Genomic DNA, 18,476 nt, shown 5'->3' with positions numbered 1-18,476 from the left:
CCGTGTCCCATCCCTGTCCCTCATCCATCGGCAGTTCCTGGGAATAACCCCCCTGAGCCCTGCCCTGAGCCCTGCCCTGAGCTGATCCCACGGCTGAGGTTCATTTCCCTGGGTTTGCATTCCCTGGCCTTGTGTTCCCTGTCACAGCTCTGCACACACAGGGAATTCAGTGCTAATTACTGCAGAGAGGGGTCACAGCACCCCAGAGTGGCCTGGGACCTTAAATCCCCCCCCAGTGCCACCCCTGCCATGGCGGGGACGCCTCCCACTGTCCCAGGCTGCTCCAGCCTGGCCTTGGACATTCCAGGGATCCAGGGGCAGCCACAGCTGCTCTGGAATTTCCATCCCAGTCCCTTCTCACCATCCCAAGGAACAATTCCTGCCCAATCTCCCATCCAGCCCTGCCCTCTGGCAGTGGGAAGCCATTCCCTGTGTCCTGTCCCTCCATCTCTTGTCCCCAGTCCCTCTCCAGCTCTCCTGGAGCCCCTTCAGGCCCTGGAAAGGGTTTTAGCCAAGCAACATCTTTTCACTCCAAGTGCTCACTACCAACAGCAAACCAACCTCCTGGACATTTCCTACTCAGATTTTTTTCCTGGATTTCCTTGGCTCTGCTCTCAGCTGCCTCATTCACCCTCAGCCTTGTCCTGCCTGCTCCCTGTGTGGAGCCCCCTGTCCCCTCCCAGGGCTGGCCCTGCCACCAAACACTGATGCAGAGGTGGACGTGTTAAAAAATACCTGGGCAAACATGAAACCGGATTTGAGGATGTTAAATGGTCACTGTTGGGAACAACTGGCTGAGAACTTTTCCTGGTTTGCCATCACCTGGGTAGGAACTGGGAGCTGGCACTGGGAAAATGGGGAATTATTAGGGGTGGAGGGTCCTGGAGGCTTCCCTGGGTCTGCAGCTCCCCAGGTCCCACAGCCAGAGAGAGAAGGTTTGGGAATTCTTGGAGAAGTGGAAGATCCCCAGCTGTGCCCCTGGGCTGTGGCTGCACCCTGGGCTCTGGGATTTTGGGTGGGAATGGTGCAGGTGATCCCAGAGCCAGCTGTCCCTCAGCCCCTGGCTCCAGGGCACTGGGATCCCCTGAAAACACCTGCAGGACCTTTCCCTGGGTTTTCCCAGTTTGCTGTCAGGGATAACCAGGCTGGACCCCGGCACCCCTGGAGCAGCTGGGCACAGTCTGGGCTTTGGGATTCTCTGTTGGGAACAGCCCCAGGACTTGGGGACCAGGGGTTGTCCCACTGACCCTGTGCTGGGAATGCTCCTCCCAGGCTGGCTCGGGGTCACCTGCTGCTCCCTGGGGTGTGTCAGCTCTGACACCTGCACCCATCCCTTTCCAGGGCTCCAGTCAAGGATCCCAGAAAGCCTCACCCACGGGAATATCCCGAGCAGGGCCTGGAGCAGGGCGGGGAAAAATACACAACAATGTCTGAAATGGGGAGTCTGAAATGAAAAAATTAAAAGAGAAAAATTAGCAGCAACAAAAGGAGTTTTACTGCCACCATCACAACCTTCCTCCATCCGTGAGCCAAACCTGCCTGTCCTCGGTGTTCTCCTGTAGTGTGTGCACATGGAATCGAGGGAAGAGCCAAAGCAAAGGGAGTTAACCCACTCCAGAGGGAGTTAACTTGTTCCAGAGTGAGTTAACCCGTTCCAGAGAGAATTAATCCATTCCAGAGGGAATTTAACCCATTCCAGAGTGAGTTAACCCATTCCAGAGGGAAATCAATCCATTCCAGAGGGAATTTAACCCATTCCAGAGCGAGTTTAACCCGTTCCAGAGAGTTAGTCCCATTCCAGAGGGAGTTCACCCATTCCAGAGGGAGTTTTTCCCCATTCCAGAGGGAGTTTCCCATTCCCATTGGGTTCCTTGTCCCGAGGTCCCAGAGTTTACAATTGGAGAAGTCTCTCACCCTGTATAGTGAATTGTTCCTGATCCCTACGGAGCCAGCTATACACACGGCAGTATGTACAGGTATTTTCATAAGGCATAGAATATCTTTGCATTGAAAATACATGAACATTATTAAATTTAATTTAATATATACTTTCTTTGAGGTTGTTTATGAAAATATTTTCTTCTCTATACTTTCGTATGCGACATGATAGAAATATTTCATGGGAAGTACAGGTTAATATATTTCATCTTTATAAAGGCATATACAACTTTGAGGCAGTGTTTCTGATGGACAGCAGAATTCCTAAAGGATTTGTATGTGCTTCTGTGTTTTGAAATCATATGAAATTGACTTTAAGAAGGAACTTGGTTTAAAAAACGCACCAATGCACAGCCAGAGGCTGACGAGGTAAAACTAATACGGAGCCACATGAACAATATATTTATAGAGTTAATTCTTATATTTTCTCCCGATGATTGGTACTAACATAGAGTATTATACATTTGGCACTACTGTTTGCCATTGGTCCAGCAATTGGCAAAAAAAAAAATTGGTTTCCTATGTATAAATCTGTTTGAACATTAGATCTGGCTAGACATATTACTATTTATAAAAAAATATTTAGACAGTAAGCTCACGTTGGATAACTAAGTCTACTGTGTTCTGGAAACTCTTCAGTAGAAGCACAGCCTTCTCGTGTTCCAGGTGTACAAAGCTGTGTCCATTGGCCTGCAGCAGGGAAAGCACAAGGGAAGAGGCTTTAGTGGTTTGTTTTTTTGGGGAAAAAAAGGGATATTTGGCAATTAAAACAAGGCTGAAATAACTAATGAATAAAATAGTACAGTTTAATAGTGTTAAATTGATAAATAATGAGGATTTCTCATGAACACAAAGCACACATTTCTCTTGTCCTCTGTGGGGTGGCCTCAGGGCTGGGCTGGGTGCTCCAAGGAATGATTTCATTCCCACTGAAATCCTCCTGTGACTCTGGGATGACTCTGGGGTCTGACCAGGACCTCCTTAAAACCTCAGTACAATAAAATACCTTTCCTCTGGGAAAGAGGAATTCAAATTCCAAACACATCGGCAGCTGTGCCAAAACCAGGCATTAATGGAATCCTGGAATTCTGCACTGTGGGTTGGGAGGGATCTCAGGGATATCTGGAAGATCCTGAGGGTGTTCATGGGGGCAGAGTGTGGGGACAGAGGGCCAAGGATGGGGTGGGAGACTGGGAGATGGATCCTCCCACACAGCCCCAGCAGCAGCTGGTGGCACATCCAGCATGGAAAAACAAGTGACACAGACAGGGACAGACCTCAGGGAGGAGAACCTGGAATGAGGGAGACAAAGGGGGAGTGGCAGGGGCTGATCAGGGTCCTGACACAGCCTTAAGCTGTGCCAAGGGAAATGTAAATTGGATATCAGGGAAAAGTGATAAAGGACTGGAATGGCCTGCCCAGGGAGGTGATGGAGTCACCATCCTTGGGTGTGTTTAAAGAAAGACTGGATGTGGCACTGGGTGCCATGGTTTGGTTGAGATTTTTGGGGCTGGGTTGGCTTGGTGATCTTGGAGGTCTCTCCAACCTGGTGATTCTGTGATTTTGTGACTCTGAGTTCGTGATTCTCTGGGAAGGACTGGGAGGGCACTCAGCAGGAAAGCAGGAGAAATTTGATCCCCAAAGAAACCATAGGGTTTGATCAGCTTTTCCATGGGGAAATTCCTCCACCCTGAGCCTCCCCTGGCCCAGCCTGAGGCCGTTCCCTCTCCTCCTGTCCCTGTTCCCTGGGAGGCAGATCCCAAATCCCCCCGGCTGTCCCCTCCTGGCAGGGAGTTGTGCAGAGCCACAGGGTCCCCCTGAGCCTCCTTTTCTCCAGGCTCAACCCCTTTCCAGCTCCATCAGGGATTCTCCAGCCCCTTCCCCAGCTCCCTTCCCTGCCCTGGACACTCTCCAGCCCCTCGGGCTCTGGTTTGGGGGTGCCCAGAAGTGGCCCCAGGGCTGGAGGTGCCCCAGCACAGAGGACAATCACAGGGGACAATCCCTGCCCTGCCCACCAGTTTGGATCAAACCAGGACAAAATTTGTTTTGCATGCCAGCTGTAAATGAACATTAAATTCCCCTACAACACAACTGGCAGTTCAGTCCTGCTGCAAACACCACCCAGTGTATTTTTAGGCTGAGCCCAGGAATCCCAAGGCAGCCCTACCTGGAGGATTTGTCTCCGGGCTGGAGCAGGCTGGAGGCAGGGCCGTCAGGCTGAACCCTAGTAACAAAGATACCCTATAAGTCAGAAGTAACACAGGGTTAGGAGCTTTCTGCAGAACTACATCCCAAAAACACACGGGGCTCCCTAACTGGGGCTCTGGATACCCTGCAGATGGGTTAACACCAAACTGGTGTATTCTGTTTGCTATCAAACATAGGTTTGGGGTTAGAGCAGCTCTCTGGGACCTCCAGCACTTATCAATAATTGTGGGGCATTTAAAACTAAAATCCCACACCACAAAGAAAGTCCAGTGTGAAACAGGGCAAGAGTGACAGGACGATAATTAAAATGGAGCAAGTGTTAATTATTAGAATAACGTGTATCATAATCTGTACAGCAATCTTTGCTTCCTCTAGGAAGCAACAGCTTTAATTTCCTGGTTTGCCAGACATATTTTTGGAATTTCATGATTTCTCTGTGTTTATGGAAGTTCTTACTGGCCCTGCAACACAATCTGGAGTTATCCAAGAACATCAACTCCAGGGATGTGTTCAGGACCTCCTTTTCCAACAAGCTCCAGCCAGTTCCATGGCACCAAACACAAACCCACAGGTGTAAGAGTCCACTTCCCAATCCCACAGTCCTGGGAGCTGGGACTCACCAGTGTTGGGGTTTTTGAGGGCTCCTTCTATTGCAAATTGATTTAGCTGAAATGTGCAATCCCTAAATGAATCCCTGACCACCCCCAAGTGTCAGTTTAATTCCCGTACAGGAGACAACTGCTGCCATGGGATCTGTAAGGATCCAGGGATTTCCAGGCTGGTTTTATTTGACACAGCAGCTACAAACCCTGGAATTTCAGCCTCCAGGAATGATACTGTACTTGAGGGTTCCCACTAATTAATTTAGTAAAAGTTTAATTGGGGTCTAAAGTGACTCTTAAAAAGTGAGAGAGACAATCCTCCAGAAAACAACCCAAAAAATTATCTTATCCAGGGAATATGGGCCAGACACTCATGGGATTGGATGCTTGATTCCCTCATCTTTTTTCAATTGGGGGGAAAAAAAAAGCAGACAACACTCTGCTAAAACAAATAAACAACAACAAAAAAATCACCAAACAGAAACAAAGCCAAGTATGGGAGAAAAAAATATCTTTCAATTACCCCAACAGAGAAGCACAAACATCCCCCTCATGTTCTCTGCCCCCACTCTGTGACCTCTCAAACAAGGAGCAGGGCGGGAGGAATTTCAGACTCACCTTATCAGAAGGTTTGAATGGATTTCCTTGTCCACTTATCCCACCACTGATACTGAAGCCAAGGCCAGGATTCTTCTCTATCCTCACACAAAACTAATTGGAAAAACAGGGATGTCAGCACTGAGCCCTGCCCCAGCCATGACAGCTCCTTCCCTTGATCCCATTTCCCTGCATCAGCTGAGCCCCTGCACTCCACAGGATGGGAAAAGCCACTGGAATATTGCAATGAACTGGAAGACCTGGCAGGATTTTCCCACTCTGCAGTGATACCACAACATTCCCTGTGCTTCACAGATTCTTGCATGGATTTTAATGTTTTCTTACCAAGCGGGAACAAACCCTTTAGGTTTGGGAAAGAGAAGTTCACCCTGGGCAAGTTTTTCACTTGAACATTGGGGTAAACCCGTCAGTGAGGCTTTGTCTGGTGCAATTTTATTTTCCCAGGAGGAACCAGAGGTGCAGCATCCCTGGGACAAAGCCAAGGGCTGAAATACTCTGGGATCTCTGGAGCACTGCTGGGATCAGACAGCCTGCCCTGAGCACTCCTGTCTTAGGTTGCAGTGCAAGATGTAACCAAAAATTTGTCTTCTATTACCAGCTGTTAAAAAGGGTAGGGCAGTGTTCTTTATCTCTTCCAGGACCCATCCTCCCTGCAGGGGTATCTGCTGTTAATGGGCCATCAAGGCTCATTGCATGACTGATAAAATTCAGATAGAAACCAGGGCTCCTCCATTCCAGCCAGAGCTCTTCCATCTCAGCCAGAGCTCTCCCAGTCTAACTTGAGCTCTCCCAGTCCAACCAGAGCTCCTCTATCTCAGCCCAATCGGAGTTCCTCCATTCCAACCAGAGCTCTCCCAGTCCAGCCAGAGCTCCCCCAGTCTCAGCTCCCCTGGGCTGCCCAGCTCAGCTGCCCCACCCCTCTCCTGTGGGCACTCTGGAAAACACTCTGGGAATATTGGTGCCCAGGAGTGGCCTCGGCCCCCGTGCCTCACCTGCTCCTGGTAGGCGTCTGTGCTGCGCTGGCCCTTGGTCTGGATGAGGCACCGCTGGGGCTGGGGGGCCCGGGAGCTCTGGGATGACGGGATCTGGATGGGCAGGGGGGGCTGGTACTGCTGGATGGTGACTTTGTTCATGCTGCCCTCGTACTGCTGCTCCCGGCTCCGGTGCTGCAGGCTCTGCGATCCCATCAGCGTCTGGATGTGGCTGCCTGCCTGTGGGCAAACCCCTCCCGTCAGGGACAGGCAGCTCCTGGGGCTCCCAGAGCCTCCTGCCCACCCACCCTGCCCCTGCACAGCCTGGGAGCAGGGAAAACCAGGAGGAAATGGGCATTGGTGGCTGCTACTGGGGAAGGGACTGACCCAGCCTGTCCCCAGGCTAGCCAGGGCTCCCCCAGTCCAGCCAGGGCTCCCCCAGTCCAGCTAGGGCTCCTCCAACACAGTCAGAGCTTCTCCAGTCCATCCAGAGCTCTCCTGTCCAACCAGAGCTCCTTCACCTCAGCCAGAGCTCTCCCAGCCCAGTCAGAGCTCTCCCATTCCAACCAGAGCTCCCTCGTCCAACCAGAGCTCCTCCATTTCAACCAGAGCACGTTCATTTCAACCAGAGTTCTCCCAGTCCAACCAGAGCTCTTACACTTCTCATCCCAGTTTCTTGCAGATCAGAGGAGTGTAACATGAGGTCTGTGGGTTTGAGACATGCACAGCACAGACCTCTTCTGAGTCCTGGGCAACGGCCAGTAACACCTTTATTGTTCTAAGCTCCTTTTAATGGCCAGTCTGAATTTCCTTGGGAAGCCTCTTGGTTGGGAATCTCTGCAGTGCCCAGATCTCTGGCCAGTGCTGAGTCTGCATCCAGGGCTCAGGTGGGGAATCTGAAGTCTTTGCTGCCCATGGGACTTCTAGAACAAGCCAGGTCAGCCAAATCAGGTCTGTCATGATCAGATTCATTCTGTCCAGCTGTAAACCAGCTGTGTGGTGCTACAGAGGACAACAAACTCGGCTGTCAGGGCCAGCTCCATCCCACACCATCAGCTTCCTCCTCCTCCTGTGCCTGGAGGCATCTCTGAGGGCAGTGGCTTTTGTTTCCCGTGCTCCAGCAGTTCTGCACGCAGGGATCTCTGGCTGAGTTTCCCTGTGAAGAAGTTTCCCTTCTTCTTCCCAAATAGAGAAGGAGTTTCAGTTTACCTTTAGACATTTTAAGAAGTTTGACTAGAAAGTTTCGCGCCCTTCTCATTGTAATTGGCTCAGAGTCAAGAGAGAGGCATCTATTAGAACTCCTCACTGTTCTTCAGACCCTGTATCTCTCTCTGTTGGCTGCAAGCCAGATTTTCCCTCCTAAAACATTCAGTATTTAAAAAGCACTGAGGAAGTAAAAGAGCTTTTGGGGGTGTTTGTAGCAGGGTGTGAGAGATTTCTCAGACACCTGCGCGTGGCTTGTTCATTTGTTTTCTGTAATGTTGGTTATTTTGTTATTTTTCCTTATTAAACCTTCTGCTTTACAAAACACCCCTGAAGAGCAGCCTGGCTAATTAATTTCAGCCACTTCTCCACAAAGGCTGGACCCCCAGAGATTGATACATCAGCAGGTAGCTTATAAGACTGGCCACATGCTAACCTGAATCAGGGATTCTCTTTCTCTCTCTCCCTGTGGCTCAGGAATCTGCCCCTGTTTCCGTGGCCAGGACTCTCTGTCAGGCTGTGGTTTTGCCCCTCTGGTGTCTCAATCCTCACAGCTTTCAGTGAGATCACATTTAGAACCCTCTGCCTTCGGGACTGATGCATTTCTATAATGAACAACTTTTATATTAACCAGAAACTGCTCTTGGCCCTATAAGACCTAAACCCACATATGGGAACTGACAGTGGTCACAACATGGGTTTTTAGGCTCCAGGCAGTGCCTTGAAGTCTGTGGGAAAGCCAAGTACATAAACTCTCTCAGTCTGGCCTGGGAATCATAAGGAGGAACCCCAAACCCATCCTTGTAGACCCCATCCTCCTGACACGTGGTGTTTTCCTAACTTCTTGTTCGCTTGTAGGAAGGTGGCTGAGAGGTGTTGCTCTAAATGACCAATCCTATTGATTGTACCAAAACACCCTATAAAGGACTCTGGAAAAAAAAAAAGAGTAAAAGAGTCTGTCTGGAAAAAAACAAGAGTATAAAGTCTGTATAAAAGAGTCTGTGTCTCAATAAACTGGTGCTCTAAGCCCTCTGAAGAACCGTGTTGTGACATGAGGTGTCCTGTAGCCCTGGTTTGTGCCTGAAGTGATTTGGTTTTCTGAATTTTTTTTCTCAGGGAATTTTCTGTGATCAGGAGAAATGTTTTTGTAACTGTAACTTTGTTATTCATTCTTTTCCCCAGGAGGGATTTCTTGATGTCCCTCTCCTCTGCCCAATGGCAGTGAAGAGGTTTGTCATTGTGTCACCAATCGAATTGCTCTGTGTGAAATAGTATAAAAGGGAGACACATCCCAAAAATAAAGGAGCCATTTTCAGCCTTCTGAACCTCAGAGCTGTATCCTTGTGACCTAAAACAACCTCACCATCCCAAACCCTACAGAAACTCACGGTGGGTGACTGGATAACCCTCCTTACCTTCTTGGTGACGGTGTCGGGGGGCACGTCCCGCCGGCCCAGCGGGTACGGGCTCCAGGGGCTGCCCACGGCCACCTCGTCCTGCCCATTGTCCAGGAGGCTGCTCTGCTGCGACGGGCTCTGTTCACAAAGGCAGGGCAGCCTTTAGTCAGCGGCACCCGCCCGCCACACTCACCTCACAACAACCCAGCGACTGCCACAACGCCCCGCCAGCAACGGGGGGAAACTCTCTGCAAGCAGGACAGCTTGAGAGGTTTGGGACAGAAAAGGGGGAGAATAATGAATGGTGAGAGAGAAGAGGAAAAATTTGCTGGAAATTCACTGGAAATGCACTGGAAATGCTGCACCGACTCGTTGCTTTCAGAGAGACAAATTTTGACCAAAATTCCGATGTTTGAACAGCCTGGCGTTAGTTCTGGGGTTGGGATTTCCTCGCTGCTCATTCCAGCAGCAGGAACTTTGTTAGAAAGGATTTGTCACCAAATAAAATGGGGTTTTTTTGTGTTTTCTGCAGCAAACAGCCCCGAGGTTTTGCTGGCTCCGAGTGCAGCTCCCAGAACCTCCTGGGGTGTGCCAGGGACATTTTCTGGTACAATATTGACCTGAAATTCAATATTTGCCTCATGGTCACAACACACAGGGAAAGTTTCCTCAGTGTTCAAATTCCCTTTTCTCTCCTGTTCCATGTTTTTTTCCTTGTCTCTTTTCTCCCTGGTTGTTTCATTCCTGTTTTCAGGACTTTGGAGGGGGTTTGGACTTTCCTGCCCCATCCTGAGTTTCCATTATCTGTCTCTCTGTTTCTTGATCATCACTGGGAGTTCCTAACACCCTTTGGGTGTCAGGCTTCCCGAAATTCCAGCATTGTCCTGCCACTGACAGCACCTGGATCAGTGCAGTGCTTATTGATTAATGGGAATCTGCAAAGGAACAAAAAAAATATCTGTTCTTCCCCACTGCCATTCCAGGAATTTCTTCTCCAGCTTTGACTAAAAAAAAATCAAAATCAGGATATGCTTCTCTAGATGGATGAAGAATTAATCAAATTTGCTTTGAAATGTGAAAGCTGGGAATTTTTCCGTTAAAAAAATATTTTTTAACAGGAGTTGAGAAGTAAATAGAAGGAAATTCTGATTTAAATCACATCTCTGAGGGGAAGTCAAAAAAGCCCAACCCTGATTATTTTAAAATGAAAGGAAACTTCCAATGATAATTCTGTCATCCTTCAAGAAATCTTCCAGAAAAAAATCATGGAGTTTGTGATTTCCTTCTATTACAAAACCACTAGAAAAACATTTGCCCTGTTTAAAGCCCAGGATGTCTTTGCAAGGCTGTGAATCTGTTCACATCCCAAGGGATGAATTTATGGACACCTCTGGTGCCCTCCCCAGGCTCATTCCAAAGGGAACCTCTCCTCAGTGTTATTCCCAAGGAAAGTGGGAATTCCCATTCTGGGAATGGGTTTCACCAGACCACAACTTTTCAAACTTTTCACAGGGAGGCAGCAAGGGGAAGGATCCCTCTGGAGAGGGCTGGCCTGACCTGCAGAGGGGAGTTTGCACTCCAGGGGGAAAAGGGAAAATGCTGAGAGTGCTCTCAGCTTCCTCCATAAACAGGGAAATCCTGGGATTTCATTTGCTGCAGCAAAATGAATTTGTCCCCTTGCAATATTGGGTGTTTTCTGAGCTGGGACAGGCTCAGCCCGCTCCACCTCCATGAAATCTGGGCAAAAGAGGAAAAGCAGCACTTCCCACATTTTCTTGGGGAGTGGATTGATGTAATGAACATTTTCCATGTAATTAATTGTTAAAGTTGATCTCCTGACAGCCAGAGCTCACTCATTACTCTCTTGAATCCAGGCCACGGGAGGAGGGAGGAGAAGAGGCAAGGATTTAAACTGCTGTGGCCTGGATTCTTTAGGAAATGCAAATTCTGTGGAAGGTGTGAGGCAAGGAAATTAAACAACACTAAATATACACAGTATTTTTCTGACAGTCATTTCCCCCTGCAGTAATCGTTCCCAACAATAATCCTCCCCCCCCCGCCCCCCAAACAAAACAGCAAGAGAACAACCCCTCAGTGCAGTTCAGCATCACAGTTTCTATGGATATGGAGCAATGGAATGTTGGTGAATAGAAAATGCAGAATAATCCACATCAGACCACACCCCAGAATATATCACAGAGCAGATCCCTGAATTTCCTCAGACATCCATCATTAATATCCATATTCACCCACATCCTAAAACCCTGGATGTGCCATAAAGACCCCTCATCCCTAACATGTGGAGTGAAACCAGCACCATTCTTGGGGGTTGATGCCCAGGTTTTTTTTTTTTTCCAGGGATTCATGACAAGTAGACAGACAAGTTCTTTGGAAGCAAAGACAACACTGGGATGGGGAATGTCCCTGCCCAGCACACACATCCAGGAGGGATCCCCTCCTGCCCCACAGCAGAGCAGCACAGACCCAGAGCAGGACGGGAGCCTGGGGGGACGTGGGATGGAGGTGACAGAGGATGGAGGATCAGGGACAGTGGGGAAGGTCTGACACTGCTCCCTGTGTGCTGCCATCCCGCCCTGGATCGCCTGGAATTCCGGCTGCAGCACGTGTGGGGTTGGCAAGAGGAGCAGGGGCCCAGCTCTGGGCCAGCTCCTGCTGCTGCTAAACCGTCCTGCTCTCCTCAAATCCTTGGATCTGAGCTCTTGAAAGCCTCTTTTGGGAATTGCTCTGGTCCAGGTGGGTGCCAGGGACCAGCCTGGTAATTCCCAACACAGACGATCCCATTAAAACACCGGGATCTGGGTTCTGCTGCCCTTTAATTTCTCACAGAGCTGCTGCTGATTTGTCCCCTCAGCTCCTGTGCCAGGCCAGGGAGAGGCTGAGCCATGCAGAGAAAGGTCTCAGCAACCCCCCTGACACTGAGAGTCCTGCAGGAATGACCCTCCCTGCCTTGTCCTGTGTGCCTCTCCCTTCAAATATTCCTTGGGAATACACAGTTTTGTATGTCAGTGCTAGTCAGCAATACGTTGATAATAAATATAAGATAAACAGTAAATAGATGAGGAAAATATTCTCTTTTTTTAGGTGTGTCTCAAAGTTTAAAATGGGTTTGAGTGTGGTAACGTGTTCAAAAGCCATCAGGTGTTACAGCACACCCAGTTACTGCTCAAATATTAAACTCCCTGTCTCCTGGGACACTTCCACACCCATTTTCCTAGGATCAAACAGACCCAGGGCAAAACCGTGTTCCCCACTGAGCAAATGCCAGAGCCCTGGCGTGTGTGAGGAGAGCAGGAAAGCAGGAATGACAGCCAGGGAGCTGGGGCATCCAAAAAGCAAGGCCACCAAAGGGGCAAAGCCTTGCTTTGTGGACTGGGCATCGTAAAAAGCACGAGGAAAAGAGGCAGAAGCTAAACCAGGAGGAAGCAAGGATCATGAATTAACCGGCAATGCCGGCGATGCTGGCTAGCCCATACTTACTTTCGGTAGAGGTAGCTCTTGAAGCATTTGGTTTTCAAATTTAGATTTAGGCTGCAAGTTTAAAGTCATGCTTCGGCCGGCATGCATGGCTGAAACCCCTCCAGAGTGCAGCATGCCAAGGCTAACTGTGTGGTGTTTGTAAGCAGCGCTCTGAGTAGAGGAAACAACCACGGGACACGTATGAACACACATGCTCAGAATTAAGTCTCACACATAACATGGTTAAGTTCACAGAGTTTTAGTTTTTAAGCCAACAAACAGTACCGAGTGTTGATAGCTCCTCCAGGCATGCACTGGTCACACACAGCGAGTACATTGCTCCTCGTACAGAAAATGGGCACCAGAGAGGAAGGACTTCCACGCTGACAGCACATGAGGGGTGGTGGGAGCTGGACTTCACACGGTACAGGGTTGCTTTTTGGCAAAAAAAAAGGGCCGAATTTGGGGTGGGCTGTGCAGCCAGAGGCGTGCCTGGCGTGGAGGAGCAGCCCCTGGGGAAGTCCTGCTCCCTGGAAACCTGGCTGGGATGAGCTGGGCAGGGACACGGGGGGCTGTGCCCACCCAGGGAGGGCAGGGACACGGGGTGCTGTGCCCACCCGAGGGCCAGGGGCTGCTCCCAGGTGCTCCCACCAGCACAGCCTCCAGCAGGGCAGCCCAGCCCAGCTCCTTGGAGCTCTGCATCCCAGCAAGAACCACCTGGCAGGGACTGGGGACAACCACCAGTGCCAGCTTTGCAGGGTTAAAAAGTGCCCTTCAGACATGTCGTAAACGAAGTGTAAGAGATGTTCCTTAAGCCAACAATGTGTGGCAAGGGTTTGTTTCCACCAGGAAGGGCTCTGCACTGGTTCCCTGGCTAGGAGGCAGTTTCCAGTGGGTTTACAGAGCACAAGGAAAAGAGCTGAGGGAGGAAAATGCTTCAGCCTCTGAGTCCCTTTTTAAAATTTCCCCATTTGATCCTTAGGGACAATTAATATCATCACATCTGAGCAACTGGAAGGAGAATATTAACACTGAACTCAGGAGGCTCTAGCATAAAGCAGTATATGGACACATTTGGCAATGGCTTCTTAGGCATTCCACCACAGGAATTTGTCACAACCACTTCAGATCAGGAGTAAATCGGATTCGTGGATTAGGTCATTAAGAGGTAATGACTGAATCATGCACTAAAGTACCCTTTGGATAGAAGGCAAATCAGCATAACTTCCTACAGCTACAAGGAGTAATGATCACATTCCCATTAGAACAGTGGCAGTGGATACCCAGGGATATTTCTCAGTTATAGACACTTTTAAACCCCCTGCGCTAACAGTGACACCAGAGCTAAAATACATTTTATTACTCATTCCTTTTTTTTCCTTCATTCCCTTTTACTGCCAAGACATGCCCAGCACCTCTCCAAGCTCTCGGTCATTACTGACCTGGCAGCTCCAGCAGCGCTTCCGTGAGCAGGGGAGAACCTCAGGGTTCCTCCTAAAAATTTTGGGCAGAGCTGCAGGAGTCACCACCCCAGTGACGGGCACTGGGGCAGAGCCTCTGGATTTACCTGGGATCCAGAGTCTCCATCCCAGTGAGGGGCACCGAGGAGCCTCACTGGGGCAGAGCCTCTGGATTTACCCAGGCTTCAGAATCACCACCCCAGTGACTGCCCCAAGGAATGTCACCGCTGTGAAGCCTCTGGAGCCGGAGCCACCACCCCGGTGACTGTCCCAAGGGGCATCATCAGTGAGGAGCCTCTGGATTTCCTGGGATCCCTCACTCCAGCTGAGCACCCCCAGGGCCCTCGGCGGGCCGGTCCCTCCGACACCACGGCGGGGATTTCAATCCCTGGGAATTCTGGTGGTCACCACTGCACGTGCAAATCGTTTGACAGAGCGAAACACACAACTAAAGGCATTAATTGCAGAGAAATGCCAAACATACCCTGTCTAACCTTCTAGCTTCTATATGTCTAAGTAGCTGTTGTCTCCAGTCAGCGGGCATTTTAGCACAGCTCTCATTTCCCTTCCCAGGGGGAGGCCTCGGCTTTATATCACTGCTATCGGAAGGCTTGTCGCCATAGTTACCCAAGTTATAGTCTGACGGAATCTTTTCCAGCAGAGCTGCCATGGTGGGCCTCGCTGAGACCGGCCGCGTTTGGGCCGTGCCGTAGCTCTCTGTGCTGTAGCTTCGTGCCGACAGGGCCTCCTTTGCGTAAGGTTTTAACCGGGAAGCTCCCGGTCTGGGCTTTCCACTTCCTGGTAGGAAGGGTGCTCGTCTTCGTAGCGCCCGTTGCGTTTGAGGAACTGGGCCTCGGGCACGGCCATGCTGGCCTGGCGCTCCGGGGCGCCGCGGAACGGGGCCCGGCCGTACCTGTCGGCCGGCGGGGGCAGCTCCTGGGGCTCTCCCACCCTACGGAACATGGACATCTCCGCCGAGCTGACCAGCGAATCCGCCCGGCGCAGGAATCCCGGGCGAGCGGCCGGGCCGGGGAAAGGGGCTGCCGGCGGCTCCTCGCCCACTGAGGGCTGCGAGAAGGAGAACATGGGCTCCACGGGCGCATAGCCGCGGTAGCCCCGCGGGCTCACCAGCTCCTGGGGCAGGCTCTTGGCCGGCTGGGGCAGGTACTCGGCGTTGAGCTGGAAGGGCGGCAGGAGCCGCTTGTCGGCCGGCAGCTCCACGGCGCCCTGGGGGTTGAAGCTTTGGTCGAACTGATAAACTTTCTTGGTGACCGACGACGCCTTGTGCTGCGGCTGCACCTTGACACTGCCGTAGGTCAGCAGCTCGTCGTCCAGCATGGGCACGGACTGGCTGCGGGACATGCTCAGCATGCCGTGCTCCGGGCCCAGCAGCTTGTCCACCCTCTCGTGGGGGCCCACGGTGTCATTGCCGGATGCATAGTTTTCCAGGGGGATGTTGTACACCTTGTAGGCGCCGATGTCGATCTCGTCGATGCTCTGCGACTTCTTGAACTTGTTGGTTTTTAAATCCCTCATCATGGGGGAGAGCCGCTCCGTGCTCTTGCTGATGGAGATGACATTTTTGGAAGGGTCTGGGCGACAGTGCACGTGGGAAAAGACGTTCGTGAGGCTCCTGTTAGCGTTGGAGTCGTGGTATTCCCACGGAATTCCGGGGGTGAAAGTGCTCGTCATTTCGGGAGACTCCTTGATGTGATCTTTCCGCTCGGGCAAAGGGCTGGTGTTGGGGGTACTTTCCAGTTTGGAAGGAAAAGCTGTCCTGTCTTCAAAAGGGCTGGGGGTTCTGGTCCAATTTTGCCAAGGGTTGGGAGGAGGCACTTCAGAGTCGTGTGTGTTTCTGAGCGCGGGCTGCTCCAGCTCCAGGGGGATCCCCACAATTCTGTCCTGCCGGATCAGCGGCCGGCGCCCGTGCGCGGAGGAGCTCCTGGATTTGGTGCTGAGCAGGGGGTTGGTGCCGGTGTTCTCGGCCGCGCTCTCCTCGGCCACGAAGCCCGTGTTGTCGTAGTGGGAGCTGTCGTTCCAGCTGTCGGCGAAGGCGTCGCTCAGCGGGCGTCGCTCCGGACGCGCTGGGACGTTCCCGGCCGGAGCTGCTTCCCGCTGGCTCAGCAATGGCTTGGTCTCCAGGGGCTGCGGGAACGACTGGGCCAGCCTGCAAAGACAAAGAGGAGGGAACAAGATAAAATGTCCTCTGAGCCAGCGCGTCGGCGCTCAGCGTCCTCGGAGAGCAGTTCAGCCTCATCACATCTACGCTCTGGCCGCGCTGGGAGACTTCAGGGATTCTTATCACAGGGTGTTCCCAGCTGGGAGACTTCAGGGATTCTTATCACAGGGTGTTCCCAGCTGGGAGACTTCAGGGATTCTTATCACGGGGTGTTCCCAGCTGGAAGGGCCCCACAGGGATCGCTGAGGATCAAACCTGCCCCTCCCCTCGGTGGTTTTAGCACCGACTGAGCTGCTCTCAAACTCTCGGGAACACCGTGATTGTCGTGCCACTGGCACGGGAATGGTGGCAGAAGGTTTGTGCCCTGGAGCACAGACTCTGTCAGGACACACATGGAGAAGCTAAGAAGTCACTCAAAGGCCTGGCTGGCTCCTTGCTGTGTTCCCAGAAATCCCGCGGAACAGATTTTCCTGCTGTAAAAATAATGGATGAGCGCGACAGAAGGTTCCCCCCTGCTTTTTAACCGGAGACACCAGAGGCAGTTTTTGCCTGTTCTCATCCAGCTCTTTGATGGGGCAGAGGTGTGGATGAAACAACCTGAGGGGATTTAGGGCAGGCACTGACAGGACAGGCTGGTCCTGGCATGTTTCCAGTGCAGGTTCCGGCTTTCCAAGAACCTTTTTGGAGGTCCAGGGGCAGAGGGAGCTGGGACAGCAATACTGGGACACCAACAGCACCAGATGCAGCTCCACCTCCAGGAGCTTTAACCCCTGGAAGATGGCACAGTGCTGAACCACCAGCTGTGGGATTATGGAATATGGAGGGTGGCCAACTCCGCACAGCCAACATGGGATTAAAAACGTGGATTTTTTTTTTAACCCAAACACCCTACCAGGGTCCCGAACACCCCACCAGGGTCACTCTAAGGGCCCAGACAGGACAAAAGGGAGGCAGAAGCTGTGTCAGGAAAGATGTCACACCTGTTCCCCCACAAAGAGTTATTCACTGCTTCTTTAGCCGTGGTCTGCAGGGAGCCCATTTTTACGTGCGCGTTGGAGGACCCTGAGGAAGCCTGGGAAGGGGAATAGTCTGAGTAAGTGCCTGAGGAAACGCTGTTATTCAGACAATGGATCTTATCTGCTTCAGACTCATCTGTCGACTCTGAAACAAAACACAGCAAACGCTTTCAGGGGGCGGCACTCGGGAGCCAAACACCAGAAAAAAAACATTTTTCAGTTCAGACTGTCATCGGATTGGGTCGGATTGGGCTGGTACGTGCACAAATGCCCACGGGCTATGGTTTACAAGCAGAGGTGGGACACCCCCATCACAGGGTTTCATCTCAAAGGCTGTGAATCCATCAGTACCTTTCTTGTCTTTACCCAGCAGGATGAGTTTGGGGGGGTAGAGCGGCGTCTCGGGCATGGAGGGACGGAGCTCCCCTATCCTCATCTCGCTGCCAGGATGTCCAAAGGCATCCTGAGGGACACAACAAGGCAGAGTGAGCACAGGGAAAGGGAACAATTCAAACTGCAACACACAGACACTTCACAGCCTTCTCCTCGTGATCGTCCAAACACCCCAAACCCACCACGCAGCGCAGTGCAGAGAATTCTGATTTGTCAGCAGAAAGTTCTAATTAATCCTGCACAAATCCTCCTCAAAATTAGGCTGACGTGCTCGTTCTGGAAATGTGGACAAACCAGATGGAACTTGCAAGGCACATTGAGGCCATGTAAACATTTTTGATGGAGTCAAGGTCACCAAAAATGCTGCCAGCAGAAAGAAATAAAACACAAATTGAGTGTAAACAATTGGTATTTCAGGAGAGAGGATTCCTCGCTCGGTTATCTCTGGTGAGGCCTTGCTGAGATTCAGCTGTCCCTGGAGCTGTCCTTAATTAAAATGGCTTTGTCCCTAAGGACTTTGTGGCTAAATTAAAATGATCTGGATTTAATAAACTTCTGCCTGAGAGTTCAGTATACGCCTGACCTTCACACAGCCCCTGCAACAGGATCTGTGCTGAAAATGACCCCAGTTAAACTGGGGGAGGAAAGTGGGACTCCTTCTTAGAAAGAGAAATTTTAAATGAGGACATTTGGGGCCCCTGGGGGTGGCTGGGAGGGAATGAAGGCACCAGGGGGAATTTTGGGGCCTTCCTGGTCCCTGCAGAAAGCTCAGGGATGAGGAGGATGAGTGTCCTGGGGAGACAGGGATGGGTGAGACAGGAGGATCTCTGTCCCCTGACAGGTTGTAAAGGTTCTCCAGTGACTTTGGAGAGGGGAGGAAATAATCAGAGAAACCATTTCAACTGGAGTACCCAACCCAAATCTGCATTGCTAGAAAGTGTAATGCTACAATGTTTTAAAAATTTTCTTGTTTTTACTTACAAGGAGGAAACTTTCAGAGGTTTCCTGCCATTA

At 51.1% G+C, this 18,476-nt stretch overlaps 1 protein-coding gene across 1 annotated transcript in view; it reads right to left on the bottom strand.

Moving 5' to 3' along the window:
- Positions 1–1,870: 1,870 nt before the first annotated feature.
- The window catches only part of LRRC7 (leucine rich repeat containing 7), a 104,947-nt gene continuing 88,341 nt past the window's right edge, over positions 1,871–18,476 (bottom strand). The window contains 10 exon segments of the mRNA XM_066325311.1: positions 1,871–2,637; positions 4,114–4,179; positions 5,367–5,459; positions 6,359–6,577; positions 8,956–9,075; positions 12,436–12,585; positions 14,359–14,615; positions 14,618–16,041; positions 17,034–17,214; positions 17,421–17,532. Of these exon segments, the coding sequence (XP_066181408.1) occupies positions 2,521–2,637; positions 4,114–4,179; positions 5,367–5,459; positions 6,359–6,577; positions 8,956–9,075; positions 12,436–12,585; positions 14,359–14,615; positions 14,618–16,041; positions 17,034–17,214; positions 17,421–17,532 (2,739 nt within the window). The 3' untranslated portion in view covers positions 1,871–2,520.

This window comes from Sylvia atricapilla, chromosome 9, assembly GCF_009819655.1.
Source record: "Sylvia atricapilla isolate bSylAtr1 chromosome 9, bSylAtr1.pri, whole genome shotgun sequence".
NCBI classification, from domain to species: domain Eukaryota; kingdom Metazoa; phylum Chordata; class Aves; order Passeriformes; family Sylviidae; genus Sylvia; species Sylvia atricapilla.
The sequence above is the reverse complement of the archived record's forward strand: the minus strand, read 5'-3'. Positions and strand labels throughout refer to the sequence as shown.